This window comes from Ursus americanus, chromosome 2, assembly GCF_024610735.1.
Source record: "Ursus americanus isolate L20-20 chromosome 2, mUrsAme1.1.p, whole genome shotgun sequence".
Lineage (NCBI taxonomy): Eukaryota > Metazoa > Chordata > Mammalia > Carnivora > Ursidae > Ursus > Ursus americanus.
Window position 1 is genome coordinate 87565129 of NC_142128.1, and position 18101 is coordinate 87583229.

Genomic DNA, 18101 nt, shown 5'->3' on the forward strand with positions numbered 1-18101 from the left:
TAAGTTCACCAAAAGAATTTTGGTGATTCATTCAGAACAAAGCACTGTGTAATAAATATAGAGTATATACTAAGAGTATACACTAAGTTCTTAGAAGTATAAAGGAGGAAGGAAGGACATCATTTCAAGCTGATATTTAGCAAACTGTAGAAGCAGTAGCATTTGAGCTAGAATTTGATGGATATGCAGTATTTTGACTGGTGAAACAGGAAGTTAAAGTTTCAAGGAGAAAGAGCTTTATGAACAGGGCATGAAGGCAGAGAAAAAAATGCTTAACCATCTAGCCCATTTTCCAACTGTATTTTTCTTTCTGTCATGCCCCAAAAGGAACACAGATGTCCATCAAGTGAAGTGGCATTTCCAAGAGAGAGTCTAAGTTTCCTGCCTCCACACTTCTGCTCAAGCCCTGCCCTCCCCAACAACAGGAATCTACTTTTAGATTTACTGCTGAGCCATTATGCACTATGAACCATGACAAGTGGAGATGGAACCTTTCATAAAGCACTTGCACAGACATTCAACTGTATCACAGTTCACTAAAATCAAGTTCTGCTGGTAAAAAGCCAGAAAATGAGGGACATCTGGGTGCCGCATCAGTTAAGTGCCTGGAATCGGGCCCCGCATCGGGCTCCCTGGTTGGTGGGGAGTCTGCTTCTCCCTCTCCATCTGCCTTTTCCCCCTATTCATGTTCTCTCTCACTCTCAAATAGATAAAATCTTTAAAAAAATAAAAACAAATAAAAGCCAGAAAATGAGAAAGTGATGGACAGGATGGGAAGAGAAAAAAGCAATCTGGTTCTTAACATGTAGGACGACAAAGTGGCAGGATAGTGTCAACTGATAAGAAAGGTAAATTATTCTTTAAGCAATTGAGCATTAAAAATTTTACTAAACAAAATTCCTTACCCTAACTCTACATTCTTGTTTCTAGAACAGGAGGCAACTTACCTCTGCCTCTGCTGTCAACTGTATCTTCTTTGCCATCAACTGTTTTAGGTTAATCCTACCTACGGAAAAAAAAACAAGGTACTTTTAAGCTGATGGATATAGCTACTAACCAGCACTATTTAAATCATAAAGTTGAAAAACAAGCAAGAGGATGACTATGTGAATTATAATACAAACCACAAAACATGACACAACTCTTAAAAAGTGAAGCATAGGCAGTACCAACAGAAGGAAATGTATACATAAAAATGTTAAGAAGAAAAAAACAAAACTACTATACGTACACACAGTAATCACAACTATATTAATCATATGATGCTCTAAGATCCAATTCTGACTGTATGAGAAAGTACTCTCTCTGAATGGACCTTGCAACTGTGACTACAAAAAAGCACAAGCAACAACAGAAAAACTGGGACTTCATCAAAATTTATTTTTAAACTTTTTTTGCTACAAAGGACAACATGAGAAAACTAAAAAGACAACTCACAGAACAAGAAAAAAAAATCACAAATCTGATCAGGGACTTGTACATATGAAGAATTCTTTCGACTCAATAATAAAAAGACAAGTGTTCCAATTTAAACACAGGCAAAGTATCTGAACAGACACTGCTCCCCAAAATACATCCAAATAGCCAATACCACATGGAAAGATGCTCCACATCACTGGCCACCAGCGAAATACAAATCGTAACCATGATGAAACAGCACTTCACACCCACTAGATGACTGTAATCAAAAATAACAAGTGTTGGCCACCATAAACTTATACAATGTTAATGTGTCAATTTGATCTCAATAAAGCTGGGGGGAGGGGACAAAAAGTATGTGCAGGAAACTTGCAGAAGAGTTATTTCAGGGACTGGATGTGATAGCTCTTTTGCAATACAATTAGAGAAGTGTTTATAAACACCCGTAACAAGAATATTTAGAAGAATGGTATCCACTTGGTATGAATAAAACAGAGGTTTTTTTTTTGTTGTTGTTGTTGTTGGGGGGGGCCAGGGAGTAAAAAAAAAGTGTTAGCCAGAACATGAAGAAATTAAAACCCTCCTACATTGCTAGTGGGAATGTAAAATGATGCACTGAAAAAAGTCCTTCAAATGGTTTAACACAGAGCTACCACATGACCAAATCCCACTCTTAGGTATACACACAAGGGAAATGAAACATGTCCAGCCAAAAACCTATATATGAATGTTTATAGCTGCAATATCCATAATAACAAAAAGTGAAAATGACTCCAATGTGCATTAACTGACAGATTAATAGAATGCTGTCGATCCATATAATGAAATATTATCCAGCAGTAACAGGAGAGAAACACTGAGACACACTTTAATATGGATGGAACTTGAAAACTTCTAATTGAAAGTCACAAAAGACAATATATTGTAGGATTCTATGTACACAAAATCCAGAATAAACGATTCTACAGAGACAGACAGAAGGTTGGTGGCTGCCCAGGGATCAGGGTAGGAGTGTGAGGAATGGGGAATGACTGCTAACTGTACAGACTTGTTTTCTGCTTTTTTTTTTTCTTGCAGGGGGGTGATGAAAATATTCTAAAATTCATTTCGTTCTGGGATGCCTGGGTGGCTCAGTCTATTAAGCGTCTGCCTTTGGGCTCAGGTGATGATCCCAGGGTCCTGGAATCGAGCCCACATCGGGCTCTCTGCTCAGCGGGGATCCAGCTACTCCCGTTTGTGCCCTCTCTCAGACAAATAAATAAAATCTTTAAAAATAAATAAATAAAATAAAATTAATTTCATTCTCATTTCCTTATTCTGAAGATTCCTTTCTGTACACTAAGTCACATTAACATAGCTTTCTAATGTTTGAGGTTCAGAGTCAATTATTAACATGAGCATCTTATTTTAAAGAAAAACTGATTTTCAAGGTATTAAAATGTCTTTAATTAGAATTTGTTGCTCTGTATGACTCCCAGATATATTGTATATTTTGACCTATTACGGTCACATATTTTCAGATAGTTCCTTATTTTCATACTGAATCATAGTACTATTTTAATTTAAGCAAGCAGCTGATTGCCCTTTTAATAAGGGTAGAGTTCATTTTGAATGAAATTTGCCTTCATTCATCAGTTTGTCTTCACACATAATATCTTGCATAACAGCCCAGCTAGATTTTAGCTCTTGATGTATTTATTAAAAAATTTTAGGAATGCCTGCATGGCTCAGTCGGTTAGGTGTCTGCCTTCAGCTCAGGTCATGATCCCAGAGTCCTGCGATCGAGTCTCCCATCGGGCTCCATGCTCAGCAGGAAACCTGTCTCTCCCTCTGCTTAGTGCTCACGCTCTAACGAATAAGTAAAATCTTCAAAAAAAATTTTTTTTTAAGTTTTTTTGGTAAAATTTCTAACTTGTATCCTTCCTACCTGGAGAAAGAAAATAAAATTCTTTAAAAAAAATTTTTTTTAAGTTCTTCTTTGGCACAACATTCACAGCTTAAAGCAACACTTTTAACATAATTGAACAATTAAATAGTAATGCAAAAGCTAATGTCCATTCTATTAAACGTGGTGCCCGTTAACAGTCGCATACTGCTCATTTTGCTTGCTAAAATCATCTGTTATTGTAACTTTTTGTTAAGGTTAGATTTTTCTTTGAGTTAGAGTTTTACTGGAATTCATTTAAGTTTGACATAGACTTAACTGATCTTGAAATGGTGTATTTCATTTTGTATTTTTTCATTTTGTATTTTTTTCAAAGCATATCTTCAAATATTATAGTATCTTCTTCCAGAAAAGGAATTTTATAATCTGATAGCAAATGTTGTTTTATCTTTTTAAGTGAAATGTCAAATTACCTGTTATACTATGGGAACCAAGAATATCAGCCACCATCATGTGTAAAGACCTTCCACATGAATGAATAAAACAGAACAGACTGAGTGCTGAAACATGTGAAGTGGAAGACAATTTCTAGTTCCCAGTCTTTATAAAAAACTGTAAGGTAACTTCATGTCATTTTAGTAATAATTTTTTAATGAGAATTTATATTTTCTTGTCTATTCTCCTTGGCAAAATTTACTTGAGTACTTTTGTTTCAGTATCAACAACCGTTACTGAATATTATACTTACAAGAAGGGTGAAGGGCACTCAAAGTTTTAAGTAATTTCCCAGAAATATTTACTTTGCCAGTGCTAAAAAGAAAACCACAGGCCCAAAATGGAGTTGCATATGCTAGGACAAGTCACCAAAACAAGGAACCTAACCTAATTAAAGTTGCAACCACTTCCAGAAATGTAGTTTTAACCAATCAAGAATTTTCTGGTCAGCATCAATGAGGTAATCTGTCACATGGCCCTCTCCATCTCCCCACCACCACCAAAGGAAATTAAGGTAATCCACCCTAAAAAGACCTTTTGCTTAAGGGAAGGTGGCCTTGCCTGAAACTATCCTTTCTCTTCTTCTGCAAATTGTCCTGCCCTGTTTCTGCCTATAAAATCCTTCCATTCTGTACAGCTCCTCTGAACTCCCCTCTACTCGGTAGATGGGATGATGTCCAATTCATGAATTAATAAAGCCAATTAGATCTTCAAGTTCTCCCAGTTGAATTTTTTTAAGCATTTATTATTTATTTGAGAGAGAGAGAGAGAGAGAGAGAGAGAGAGAGAGAGAATGAGCAGGGGGGAGGGGCAGAGGGAGAGAGTCCCAAGCAGACTCCACCTTAAGTGCAGAGCCTGACATGAGGCTCAATCTCATGACCCCGAGATTAAGACCTGAGCTGAAACCAAGAGTTAACAGTTTTTGTTCTTTAACACCAGAATGAACTACGGGGGCATCTTTGGGCCAATTAATATTTAGTAACTCCCTCCCCCTATTCTAAAAGCAATCTTTACAGAAAATTAATATCCCGAATACCTTCCCTCAAAAGAACTCTAACAAAACCACCCATTATCCTATTGTATCCAAGTAATTAACATTAATATTTTGGTAAATATCATGTGTCCTTCTACTTTGGCAAATATACATATTATAAATATACACATTACAAAAATGGATTCATACATACAGTTTTGGAACTTATTTCTACAATATATTGTGAATATCTTTCCATGTTATTACATACTCCTCTACACCATTTTATTGGTTTGTTAATCTGTTTTTATAGCAGAAGTATAATTTATTTACTCCCCTACTGGACATTTAGACTATTTATATCTTTTCACAGTACTGTACTCTGGGGGGGGAAAAAAAAGCACAGAGAATGAGAAGGTCCAAAATGCATCCTATAATGAGAAACAAAAATAAGTGATAATGGCTGAGAAGTTTCCATAACTGTTGAAAGATATCAATCCTCAAAGTTAAGGCCAAGCAGGGTAAATAAAAATCTACACTAGATATATCACAGTGAAACTTTAACACACAGGTTTATTTAAAACACACACACACACACACACACCCTCTTAAAAGTAGCCAGAAAGCAAGTATCACCTATTAGAAAAGTGCAATTATTCTGGGTACCTGACCCACCAACCCAACAACAGAGGCCAGCAGACAGTGGAACAGTATCTTCAACTGTTGACAGCGGTGGAGTTTGTAACTGGGAAGGAGACTAGAGGTCGTATCATGAAGAGCCTGTGTATATTCTAACAAGGGCTCTGAGGAAACTAAGAATTTTAAGCAGGAAAATAACTGATTTGATACTGGAAAGCCCATTCTGGCAGGATGAGAAGGACCATGTATGAGAGAATGCAATAAATCCAGATAAGAAATGAGGTCATAAAACCAAACCAAACAGCAGTGAGGATGAGTAGGAGAAGATAAATTTTGAAGATATTCACAAACTGTTAACTACATAGGTAAGAAATATGAGAGTAAGACAAATATTAATTTGATAATTCTATAAACTGTAAGAACATTTTTTATTTCTCTATTATCTACAGTAAGACGATGGTTTCATAAATAAGCTATTTATTTCAGAAATAAATGAACACTGAAGCTTCTTCCGTTCAACTAATTTAATTACCAAAGGGGATGGGAAAAGGAGGATTGTAAAAGAGTAATTCTCACTACTAGTGCATCACTTCCAAAAGGAATCTGTCTACCAAAAATGACATAACAACTGTTACAAACGGCTTTAATGAGCTCACGACTGGAAAACGGAGAATTTTTGCTCACAGTGCGACTCGTCTCTGAAGGCCTCACTCAAATGATACCAAAGCTATACAGCGGAATGGGGCACCTGCCTGGCTAAGCTGGTGGAGCGGGTGCCTCTTGATTGATCTCGGGCTTCTGAGTTCTAGCCCCATGCTGGGTGTAGAGATTACTTAAAAAAAAAAAAAAAAATTAAGAGGTACCTGGGTGGCTCAGTTGGTTAGGCATCCATCCTGCTCTTGGTTTCCGCTGGAGTCATGATCTCATGGGTTATAGGATCAAGCCCTGCATGAGGGCTCCTCGCTCAACAGGGAGTCTGCTTGAAAGATTCTCCCCCTCCGCCCTCCCCCACCCCCCGCACACACACGCTCACTCTGTCTCTCTAAAGATAAATATCTCAATCTTAAAATAATTTTTTTTAAAAAGCAGCACTACAAAGCTATATAGTGGAAGAAAAACATATTAAAAAGCCAATTCTACTCATTTTCCTTCACCTTAAAATTAATTTCATGTAATATTCAAAAGAAAATTTCTTCACTTTCTTACTACCCCCAAAATTTAAAAATTAAATGTCATAAAAGCCAAAAGAATAATGCCCTAAAAGCTAACATCCGATGATTTTTATAAAGAACAGACATCCAACCACATAAGTCAACTCAAGGTTTCTAAGTTTCTAAAACACTGACCCTGAAACAGTGATAAGCCAGGACTGAAAATCATGCAATTTCTGAAAGATCTGCCTAGGTCTACTAATATCACTAACTGATAATATCTAACTAGTAGATCCAAGGATAAATCCATAAAAAAAGCTAACATATTTTGTTTTCTCCTATCTCCAAGAAATCAGGCGTGCAACATTGATCTTTGTGAACATTACCTCTTAGAAAATCTACTATATTTAATTGGAATATTTAAAATTTATTCCCTAAGGGGCGCCTGGGTGGCACAGCGGTTAAGCGTCTGCCTTCGGCTCAGGGCGTGATCCCGGCATTCTGGGATCGAGCCCCACGTCAGGCTCCTCCGCTATGAGCCTGCTTCTTTCTCTCCCTCTCCCCCTGCTTGTGTTCCCTCTCTCGATGGCTGTCTCTATCTCTGTCAAATAAATAAATAAAATCTTTAAAAAAAAATAAATAAATAAATAAAATAAAATTTATTCCCTGAAGTATCAAAAATCTTATTTTAACCAATTTTTTAAAAGATTTATTTATTTTAGAGAGAGAACACATGCATACATGCAGGAGGTGGGCGGGGGGGGGGACAGAGGCAGAGCGAGAGAATCCCAATCAGACGTCCCCCCTCCCCAAGCACGGAGGTGGATTTGGGGCTCCCATCTCTCGGCCCTGAGATCGTGACGTGAGGTGAAATTAAGAGTCGGAGGCTTAACCGACTGGGCCAGCCAGGTGCCCCATTTTAACCTGTTTTGATGAAGAACTCTCTAAAATTATTACATGCTGTACCTTCTACCTTAAAATAACAACAACAACAATAAAACAAACAACAACAACAACAAACAGACTGGGGATGCCTGGGTGGCCCAGTCAGTTAAGTGTCTGCGTTCGGCTCAGGTCATGATCTCAGAGTCCAGGGATCCAGTCCCACATTGGGCTCCCTGCTCAGCGGGGAGCCTGCTTCTCCCTCTCCCTCTGTCCTTCTGCGTTCTCTCTCTGAAATAAATTTAAAAAAAAAAAAAAAAGACTGTATCTTACATAATTTTTATGTGGAATAAAAGTGGTCATTTACTGTACTGTGCTATCATAGCAGTATCTTCAGTAAAACTGAAACGGAAGCAATCAGGACTAAAATGAACAACTCCAAGGAGCTGTCCCTTTCAAGCTGGGCTACCTCTTCACAGCTTTGCACCAAATCTGCTTCCTATAACAATCCCATATTTATACTACTCTGCCAAAGTCATCCAGAAGGAAAAGACAAGTAACCAAGCTCATTAAGGTAGTAACTCATTTATTCGTGCTATTATATATTCGACTCATTAAATAAAAACCCACTGAGTACTCAATATATAGAGAGAGTAGTACACATGTATTCTAAACCCTCCTTTAGGATCTCAGGAAAAACGTGCAAACATAGATAATTACAACACACAGAGGACTATGGGGTGAAGGGAGCTCTTGCAGAATAAGTCAATATTTGAGCTCAGTCCCAGATGGTAAAGGAAAATCATGGTGAACAGGTGCTAGAAAGATTATTTCAGGCAGAGGAAAGAACATGAATACTTGTAAAAACCTGGGTCAAATAGGTCTCTAGGTGCCACGCTTGCTTTGCTTTACAAAACTAATTTTAACAGGCTTTTGCCTAAAGTTAGCTTTTATTTACTCTTTTTTTTTTTTTTTAAGATTTATTTGTCAGAGAGTGAGAGCATGAGCACACACAAGCAGGGAGAGCAGCAGGCAGAGGGAAAGGCAGGCTCCCCGCTGAACAAGGAGCCCAATGAAGGAGATGCCGGAGATGCAGGCCTTGACCTGAGCCGAAGGCAGACGCTTAACCAAACGAGTCACCCAGGCACTCCTATCTACTTACTTTCTAAGTGACCAGTCACTTTCCAGATCAGTGCTGTCCCACAGAGATAGAATGTGAACCATATATGTAATTTTGAAGTTTCTAGAAGCCACACTGAAAAGTAAAAAGAGGGGTGCCTGGATAGCTCAATGGATTAAGCATCCGACTCTTGATTTCAGCTCAGATCATGATCTCAGGGTCATGAGACTGAGCCCTGCGCTGAGCGTCAGGCCTGCCTGATAATTCTCTCTCTCCTTCTCCCTCTGCCCCTCCCAGCTCTCTTGTGCGCAGGCACACTCTCTATCGCTCTCAAAAGAAATAAATAAAATAAAAATTAAAAAATTTAAATAAAGAAACTGGTACAAGTGAGTCCTTGAAATGGGATATGTATTTTATAATTAGACTGTCATCTCAATTCGGACTAGCCATATTTCAAGCACTTAACTGGACCATACTGAAGTGTAGGTCTCCTGACTCCCACACTGAACATGATAGTTCTAAAATCACGGGTCAGCAAATTTTCCCTAGAATGGGCCAGAGAGCCAGTATTGTAGGTTTTGTGGGCCATATGGTCCATTCACTACAAACACAAACAAATGAACATGGCTGTAGTTGCCAACTCCTGTTCTAGATGGCGAACTGACTGTAAATTTGGCTGACAAAGCCTCCAGGTAAGTACGCATGACTTTGTGTATGCTAATACAACGATGGTCAACGCTGTTGGCTGCTTCCCCAGTAAGGGCATGTGTTTCACTCCCCTTGCCAGAGACTGATTTAAGAATGGGCACAAGTATCTCCCAGAGTGAGGGCTGCGTGAAGATGACCCAGGTGAGTTAGTTTACTGAGAAGAGTCTAAAGAGGGCCCTTTTATACATATGTGGGCAGAATTTAAGAAAAGCAACGAACGATGGTGTGGAATTCTAGGGCTAGTAACAAGTACCAGGAAAACCATTTCCATCCCTAGGCCTCAAAGGACAAAAGAGGGAAATGGTTACTGAAACCCAAAGAGAATCCCTTGGAGAACTGTTAGACAGGAGTGATGGTCACCCAGCACGGAGGAAACCAACCATATAAACACACTCCCCTTACTCTCTCTGCCAGTCCCCTCTGCACCCTGCCCCAGTTCACTCCCCATGACCACACTTTATTTATACAGTCCATTACCGTCAGCCTCCTGGGGCACAAAATAGGGGAGAAGGGTAGAAAGACAAAAGGAAAATAGCTAGCTAGCATAACCTGTAATCCAATTATGGCCAAAGAGACATAAAAAGTCTGCTGGGGGGAATTTCTAGTTAAAATTTCATTGCTCTAAAGAGAAACAGAGGGAAACAGTTTCTCTTCTTCTGATGAAAACTGTTTTGTTTATTTAGATTGTTTGCCTTACCAGTTTTCTTTCCCAGCCTAGAGTTACTAACTCCCATCATGGTATCACCACCACCAATTTCCTGGACCCACCATGCCACAGCCCAATCCCAGATATCACCTGCTATTTGCTTTCTTGGATTTCAAACTGTCACGCATTACAGAGATAATTACTACAGAGATATTTAAGGAAATGGGCCCACTCTAAACTGATGCTGTCAAGCCTTAACCAGTCCTGCAATAAAAAATGAAATCTTCATCTTGGCCTCTTGATGAATTTAACAATCCTCACAATTGTAGCTCCATACATTTTTCCACCTTCTGGAAGTCCCAGCCCTACCAAGCAACCTTCAGTTGATCGCTTTGGGTACTAACTCCTTCAATGTTGTCTTTCTTAATTCTCAGTATCTCCATTGTTCTTATGTCGGAGGAAGGCAGAGGCCATCTCATTTTCAATACTAACTCTTCAAACCACTGCCTTGATCCTTCCACATCCTTAGAGAAATTGTTCTAATTGGGGCGCCTGGGTGGCTCAGTCAGTTGAGCCTCTGCCTTCAGCTCAGGTAATGATCCCAGGGTCCTGGGATCGAATCCCACATCGGGCTCCTTGTTCAGGGGGGAGCCTGCTTCTCCTTCTGCCTGCTGCTCTCTCTCTCACAAATAAATGGATAAAATCTTCAAAAAAAAAAAAAGTAATAATAGTAAGATTCAAAGACATTAAACACATCTGGCCCACGGTCACATGGCCAATAAGTAACTGAGCCTGAATACCCATCTTCTAACCCCTGGTCATTCAACAAGCAGCACAAAAATAAAATAAAACAAAACAAAACAAAACAAAAAATCAAGGCCTACTTACAGTGACTACATTCCTAAAGACAACTATGTTCTAAGCAGTGACTAATAACCATGTTTTCAAGTTTCAGTTCTTCTAACATTTTCTTTGTCTCTTTGTGGCAAGTACAGAATTAGCTAATGTGTAGGCACCGACTAGCAGGTTTTTATTGCCTAGAGAAACTCAAACTCATCTTCGAGCTCTCGTTGACTATGCTTTAGATCTTCATCCCAGCTGCACTTTGCTCTCCACAGAGAAGTAATCTGAAAGAGTGAAAGTCACTACAAGTCCATGGGATGGTTATGGTTACAAGTATTCCTTGAAAGAATCAATCATTTATCAATCTTTTTTTTAAGATTATATATTTATTATTTGAGAGATTGCTTGAGGGGAAGGGGCAGAGGGAGAAGGAGAGACAGAATCTCAAGCAGACTCTTCACTGAGCATAGAGCCCGACACGAGGCTCAATCTCACCATCGTGACACCACAATCCAAGATGAAATCAAGAGCCTCAAGAGTCGGAGGCTTCACTGACTGAGCCACCCAGGAGCCCCAATCATTTATCAATCTTAAAGCAAAAGGGGAGATAAGATAGTATAATCTACTTATCACCTTCTACTGCTCCACTGACCTCAAAAACCTTTTAAAATTCTCAATTATTCAAAATAAATTTCATATGGATCAAATATTTAAGTATAAAAACCAAAAAAAATAAGTTAAAAAAAATCATGTTTTCCTTCTTCATAATCTTGGATGATTTCTAAGCATGACAAGAAATCTAAAAGCAATAAAAGAATATTTAATAACATAAAAATTAAACATGGCAAGGTACACCATAAGCAAAGCCAAAAAACAAGTAGCTAGTTTTAAAAATATTCACAGTACATGCTAGTCAAAGGATTTATTTCCTTTAAATGTAAGTTATTTATAAAAGAAGAAAAATGGGGCACCTGCGTAACACAGTTGGTTAAGCGTCTGCCTTCAGCTCAGGTAATGATCCCAGGGTCCTAGGATCAGCCAGCATGGTCTCCCTGCTCAGCAGGGAGTCTGTTTCTCCCTCTGCCCCTCCCCCCCAACTCATGCTCTCTCTCTCAAATAAATAAATAAAATATTTTAATAAATGAATGAATGAAGAAAAATAATAGCTACCAGGTAAAGAACAAAAATGGACAGAATAAGGTTTTTAAAGAAAAAATAAACAGTCAATAAATGCATCAAAGAAGTTCTCTACCTCACTTATTATTTATGAGAACAAATTTATGCTATATGCTATACTGTTTGTCACCCATCAAAGTAGCAAAGTCTAAAAAAAGATTGGTAAAGACATATTGGTAACTGTATGGGAAAACCATATACATGTGAACTGATACAACATTTTTGAAAGAAATTTAGTAATCTAAATTTTGAATAAAAAAACTCTCCGATCCAGAAATTTCACTTTTAAGTGTCCTACACACACACTAGCACAAGTAAGCAATGATACTGTTTCAAGAATGCTTCCTGCAGGGCAGCTGGGTGGCTCAGTGAGTTAAGCGTTTGTCTTTGGCTCAGGTCGCGATCCTGGGGTCCTGGGATCAAGTCCCACATTAAGCTCCTTGCTCAGTGGGAGCCTGCCTCTCCCTTTGCCTTTCTCTTCCTCTCATGAATAAATAAATAAAATCTTAAAAAAAAAAAAATGAATGCTTCCTACAGCACCGTTTATGATACTGAAATGCCAATGCAACTGAAATGTCCACCAATGAAAGATAAGTTAAGGGGCGCCTGGGTGGCACAGCGGTTAAGCATCTGCCTTCGGCTCAGGGCATGATCCGGGCGTTATGAGATCGAGCCCCACGTCAGGCTCCTCTGCTATGAGCCTGCTTCTTCCTCTCCCACTCCCCCTGCTTGTGTTCCCTCTCTCGCTGGCTGTCTCTATCTCTGTCAAATAAATAAATAAAATCTTTTAAAAAATAAATAAATAAATAGATAGATAGATATATAAATAAATAAATAAATAAATAAAATAAAATAAAAGATAAGTTAAATAAATTACCAAAGTGGGGCGCCTGGGTGGCTTAGTCCTTAAGCATCTGCCTTTGGCTCAGGTCAGGATCCCAGGATCCTAGGACCGAGCCCCATATCGGGCTCCCTGCTCAGTGGGAAGTCTGCTTCTCCCTCTTCCACTCCCCCTGCTTGTATTCCCTCTCTCACTGCGTGTCTCTGTCAGATAAATAAATAAAATCTTTAAAAATAAATAAATAAATTACCAAGCATTTGTGCAACAGAAATACCCACATACATACTTTCAAAAACTTACATACACTGAATAAAAAAGACATCTAAGATTTACTAAGTTTAGAAAATGCAAATTGCAGGAGAGATCCCAAATATGATCCTACACACAGGAAAAAGAAAATGACTACTTAAAGGAAAGAGAGCTGTTACTTTATAACAGTCTCCAATGTTTGAATTTTTTCACATATTACTTTAAATTTAAAACTTTATAAGCATATTCCAGCAATTTTTTTTTTTAAGATTTTTTTAATTTATTTATTTGACAGAGAGAGACAGCCAGCGAGAGAGGGAACACAAGCAGGGGGAGTGGGAGAGGAAGAAGCAGGCTCCCAACAGAGGAGCCTGATGTGGGGCTCGATCCCAGAACGCCGGGATCACGCCCTGAGCTGAAGGCAGACACTTAACGACTGAGCCACCCAGGCGCCCCTGGTCTATAATTTTTTTAAAGCTATAAACAGGTTTCTGTTCTATAATCCAAATAATCTAGGAACCCTATTCCTCAACTAGAGTTAACTTTGGTTTATTTTTCCTTTATCACCATACCTGTTATCAACTGTGTGGGTGGGTTGCCACACACAATAAGAGAATTAGCCTGCCTATCATTAAACTTTTACAATGCCGTATCTTATTTTAAAATCAGGAGATAATTTGTGGTAAAAAAAAAAAAAAAAAGATTTCATGTAGATTACAATTCTCAGCTGATGTAATGAAGAATTACAAAGCTTCCTAAAAATACAAGATTTCATGTAGATTACAATTCTCAGCTGATGTATTATATAATGAGGAATTATAAAGCTTCCTTAGGGCCTGCGACAGAAGAGTCCGCAGCATCACTAATGAGAAGATAAGATACCTTAATGAACCTAATCTATTTGCTCTCCATGGTTTTGCATGAGGGACAAGCTAAGCACTGACAGGCAGGTAGTCCATCAATGACTAAATACACAGTAAGACGTTAAGCCCCATTTTCTGACTTCCTCCTGCCTTTCCAACTGTCTTCATATCCATGAAAACAAACCACAAATCTGTCAATACTACCTCCACCCTCACCCCACCAATCCTCTCTAAAAGCAAACAACACCAAGCCCTTCAGTTTATGGTCTTCAACTCTATGCCTTCACAAACTCACTCCCTTCTTCTGGCTTGAAGCCCTTCCCCGCCTCTTCTTCAAAGGCCAAATACAAATTCTACTTCTGTGAGACACTTCCCTCCATTTTAGAGGAAGCCTCGTCCCCAACCACATTTAGTGTCCTATACCATTTAGTTACTATTACTTAACTACCATTTGTAACATGGGACTTTCTGTTTTAGCATCTTATTCACCCAAATCCCCCTACTAACAAACCTAGGACAATGCCTTATTTATACATCAAAGGTACTTAACCCACATTTGATTAACCTGTTGGCTAGAAGGCAGTAAATCAGACTTTAATCTCAGATATATGTGTGGATAGGAGGGCATAATTAAATGACTGCTAAGAGCAATTCTTTGAGAGAGAGAGAACAGGGGAAGGAGCAGAAGGTGAGGGAGAGAGAGAATCTTCAGCAGACTTCACCCTGAGTACAAAACCCCACACGGGGCTTGATCCCATGACCCTCAGAACACGACCTAAGCCGAAACCATGAGTCAGGTGCTTAACTGACTGAGCCAACCAGGCACCCCTTGCTGATACCAATTCTTATTCTAAGAACTTAGAATTCCGAGATTGAAACTTTTGATAAAATTATTAGAACTATTTAGATTCCAGAAAGTTTGTGATAGAACAAAGATTTAAAAATGCAAGCTTTGGGTGCCTGGCTGTCTCAGTCAGTAGTAGAGCATGTGACTTGATCTCAGGATTGTTAAGTTCAAGCCCCACGTTGGGTGTAGCAATTACTTAAAAGTAAAATCTTAGGGGGAAAAAAAAAGCTCTTCCTTCAAACATTTCATCTCTACATATTTCTAAAAAAACCATCAAAGTTAATTGTATATTTTCCCCATCAGTACATTGTTACAATATGCAGTTCTAGTCCAGTTCCAGGACTTGGCAACATATTTAAAAGCAAAAGACAATTATTGACCTTTCTTTCAAAATACTCAGGCTGTACTTCATATCCCATTATTTAAAACTGAGTGTACCTGGGGCGCCTGGGTGTCTCAGTCAGCTGAGCACCCAACTCCGGATTTTGGCTCCCATCGTGATCTCTGGGTAGTGGGATCAGCCCCACATCCCACTTCGCACTCAGCGCTCAGAGTCTGCTTGCGCCTCTCCCTCCACTCCCGCAACCCTCACGCTGTTTTTTCTCTCAAATAAATGAATAAAATCTTTTTAAAAAATAAAAACAGGGGCCCCCTAGTTGGGTCAGTTGGTTAAGCACCTGCCTTTGGCTCAGGTCGTGATCTCAGGGTCCTGGGACCCAGCCCTGCGTGGGGCTCCCTGCTCAGTGGGAAGCCTACTTCTCCCTCTCCCTCTGCTCCACCCTGCAGCTTCTGCTCTCTCTCTTGCTCTATCTCAAGTACATAAATAAAATCTTTTTAAAAATAAATAAATAAAAATGAATGTACCTGTTATGTCCAGGCAAAACTATATTCAAATGATTTTTAGCCAATTCTTCTCAAACACAAATTTGCCTCAGATATATTACAACTCAGAAAAAAATAATCATTAACAATATTTTGTTTGCTCTCTCAGAATCTGAAACCTTTTCAGGATTATTTTTAGCATGACTTTTTTTTTTTTAAGTTAAAAAGCTGTCAAAGTCTCAGCTAGTATTTTCCATTTCTTCTATCTTCATGTAATGAACTAAGATATTCAAACTTACTCTTTTGACCTTAAAGGCTATTTTAAAAGTACTAATTAATATTCAATAAATTTATTGCTGCTGGCAATTGTTATGTCTCACCGTACAAAACATTTTTCAAGTAAGTGGAATTTTTCATCTCTCAAAATGCCATATAATTTATTCAAAAGTTCATATCATCTATTCATATTGCTACTAGGAGTGCATTATTTCCAGAGAGCAATTTGGCAATACCTACCCCAAAAACCCTCAAAAATATGTATTCCTTTGACCTAAAACAATTTCTAGGAATGTACCCAAAGAAAAACTGTAAACACTTGAACTTTTGCTTATCTGCATTTTCTAAAATAAACATGTTTTCCTCTTACCTTAATGAAAAAAAAATGTGAAAAAAATGTGCTCTCAACCTCCTGAGTTGTTCAATGCTCTATGTGGACTGGCCAGTTTTAGGATTAGATGAGTATACTGAACAAAGGGGAATGATTATAGAATAATACTACTTAAAACTTTTTTTCATATATTTTTGCCAAAGAATTCTCAAAATTTGTTACAAAAGGAATGTTCTCCGGATATTCAGATAGATACATGTATCAAAAATGCTGAAACTGAATAGAACTAAAATATATCAACTGAGCTGTTATTTGTAAAACACTTAAAACAGTGCCTGGCACATGACAGAACTGATGTGTAGTAGTAGTATACTGATTAGTTATGAAAGTGAACAAAACAGCAAAATGAAAGACAGTCAAGAATAAGCACTACCTGTAAATCAGAAGAAAGGCAGAGAACTTCCTTACCTGATTAAAAAAAAAACCCACAGCTATCATAATTCACAGAAAGACTAAAAGCTTACCCCCTAAGATCAACAGGACAAATTTGTTTACTGTTGCTGATTCTAGTCAATATTGTACTGGAATTCTAGCAAGTGCAAATAGGCAACAAAATGAAAAGGCATGCAGACCGGAAATGAAGAACTCTTTGTTGCAGACGGCATGATCTTGTACATAATAAATACGACAAAAACCACACACGCAAAAAACTATTAGAGCTAACAAATGAATTCAACAAGGCTGCAAGATACAGTATCAATATACAAAACCAGCTGCATTTCCACAGTAGCAACAATCAGAAAATGAAACTAAGAAAAAGAATTCCATTTACTTTCAGAAAAGAAAAAAAAAAAAGAAACAAAAACAACTCCACTTACAATAGCATCAAAAAGAACAATATACTCAGGAATAAATTTAACCAAAAAAAGTGCAAAACTTATATTCTGAAAATCACCATAAAATACTGTTTTAAGAAATTAAAGACAACCTAAATAAATGGAAAGACACTTACTAGTCAGATTCACAAAAACAGAAAATATAGAACGATGGTTACTAGAGACTGAGGGAAATGAGTTACTTAATGAATATGATTTCAGTTTTATAAGATGAAAAAGCTCTGGAGCTCTGCTGCCTAACAACGTGAATACACTTAATGCTACTGAACTGTACACTTAAAAATGGTTAAGATGGGAAATACTGTTAGGTATATTCTTACCACAATTAGAAATTTAAAAGAGAATAAATTTTTAAATAGGCAAAGGACTTAATAGACATTTCTCCAAATCAGATATATAAATGCCCAATAGCACATGAAAAGATGCATTACATATCACTCATCATTAGGGAAATGCAAATCAAAACCACAGTGAGAAATCACTTCACACCTGTTATTACGGTTACTATCAAATAAACAAACAGAAAATAACAAGGGTGGTGAGGATGTGAAGAGACAGAACCCTTGTGAGAACCCTACTGGTGAAAATGTAAAATGTGGCTGCTGTGAAAAACACTATGGCTGTTCCTCAGAAAATTAAGAACAGAATTACCATATGGTCTCACAACTCCACTTCTGGATATATATCCATAAAAAATGAAAGCAGGGGCTCAAATAAATTTTTGTACACATGTTCCCAACAGCCAAAAAGTTAGAAGCAACCTAGCTGCCCATCAATGGACAAAGAAAATGTGGTATATACATGCAAGAGAATATTCTTCAGCCTTCAAATGGGAATTTTTATTTTCTGTATTGTGATAAAAACACTTTACATGAGGGTAATGAGAGTTACCCTCTTAAATTTTTAAGTATAACAGTACTGTTAACTATGTAAGCACACAGGGTGCCTGGGTGGCTCAGGGGGTTAAGTGTCTGCCTTTGGCTCAGGTCATGACCCCAGGATCCTGGGATCAAGTCCTGCATCCAGCTCCCTGCTCAGC

At 38.1% G+C, this 18101-nt stretch overlaps 1 protein-coding gene across 3 annotated transcripts in view; it reads right to left on the bottom strand.

Moving 5' to 3' along the window:
- SOAT1 (sterol O-acyltransferase 1) overlaps positions 1–18101 on the bottom strand; it is a 73278-nt gene that overhangs the window by 34944 nt on the left and 20233 nt on the right. For all 3 annotated transcript variants that reach the window (XM_045811344.2, XM_045811343.2, XM_045811341.2), the window contains one exon: positions 948–1006. In XM_045811344.2, coding sequence (XP_045667300.1) covers positions 948–1006 — 59 coding nt within the window. The remainder of the gene's footprint in view (positions 1–947; positions 1007–18101) is intronic.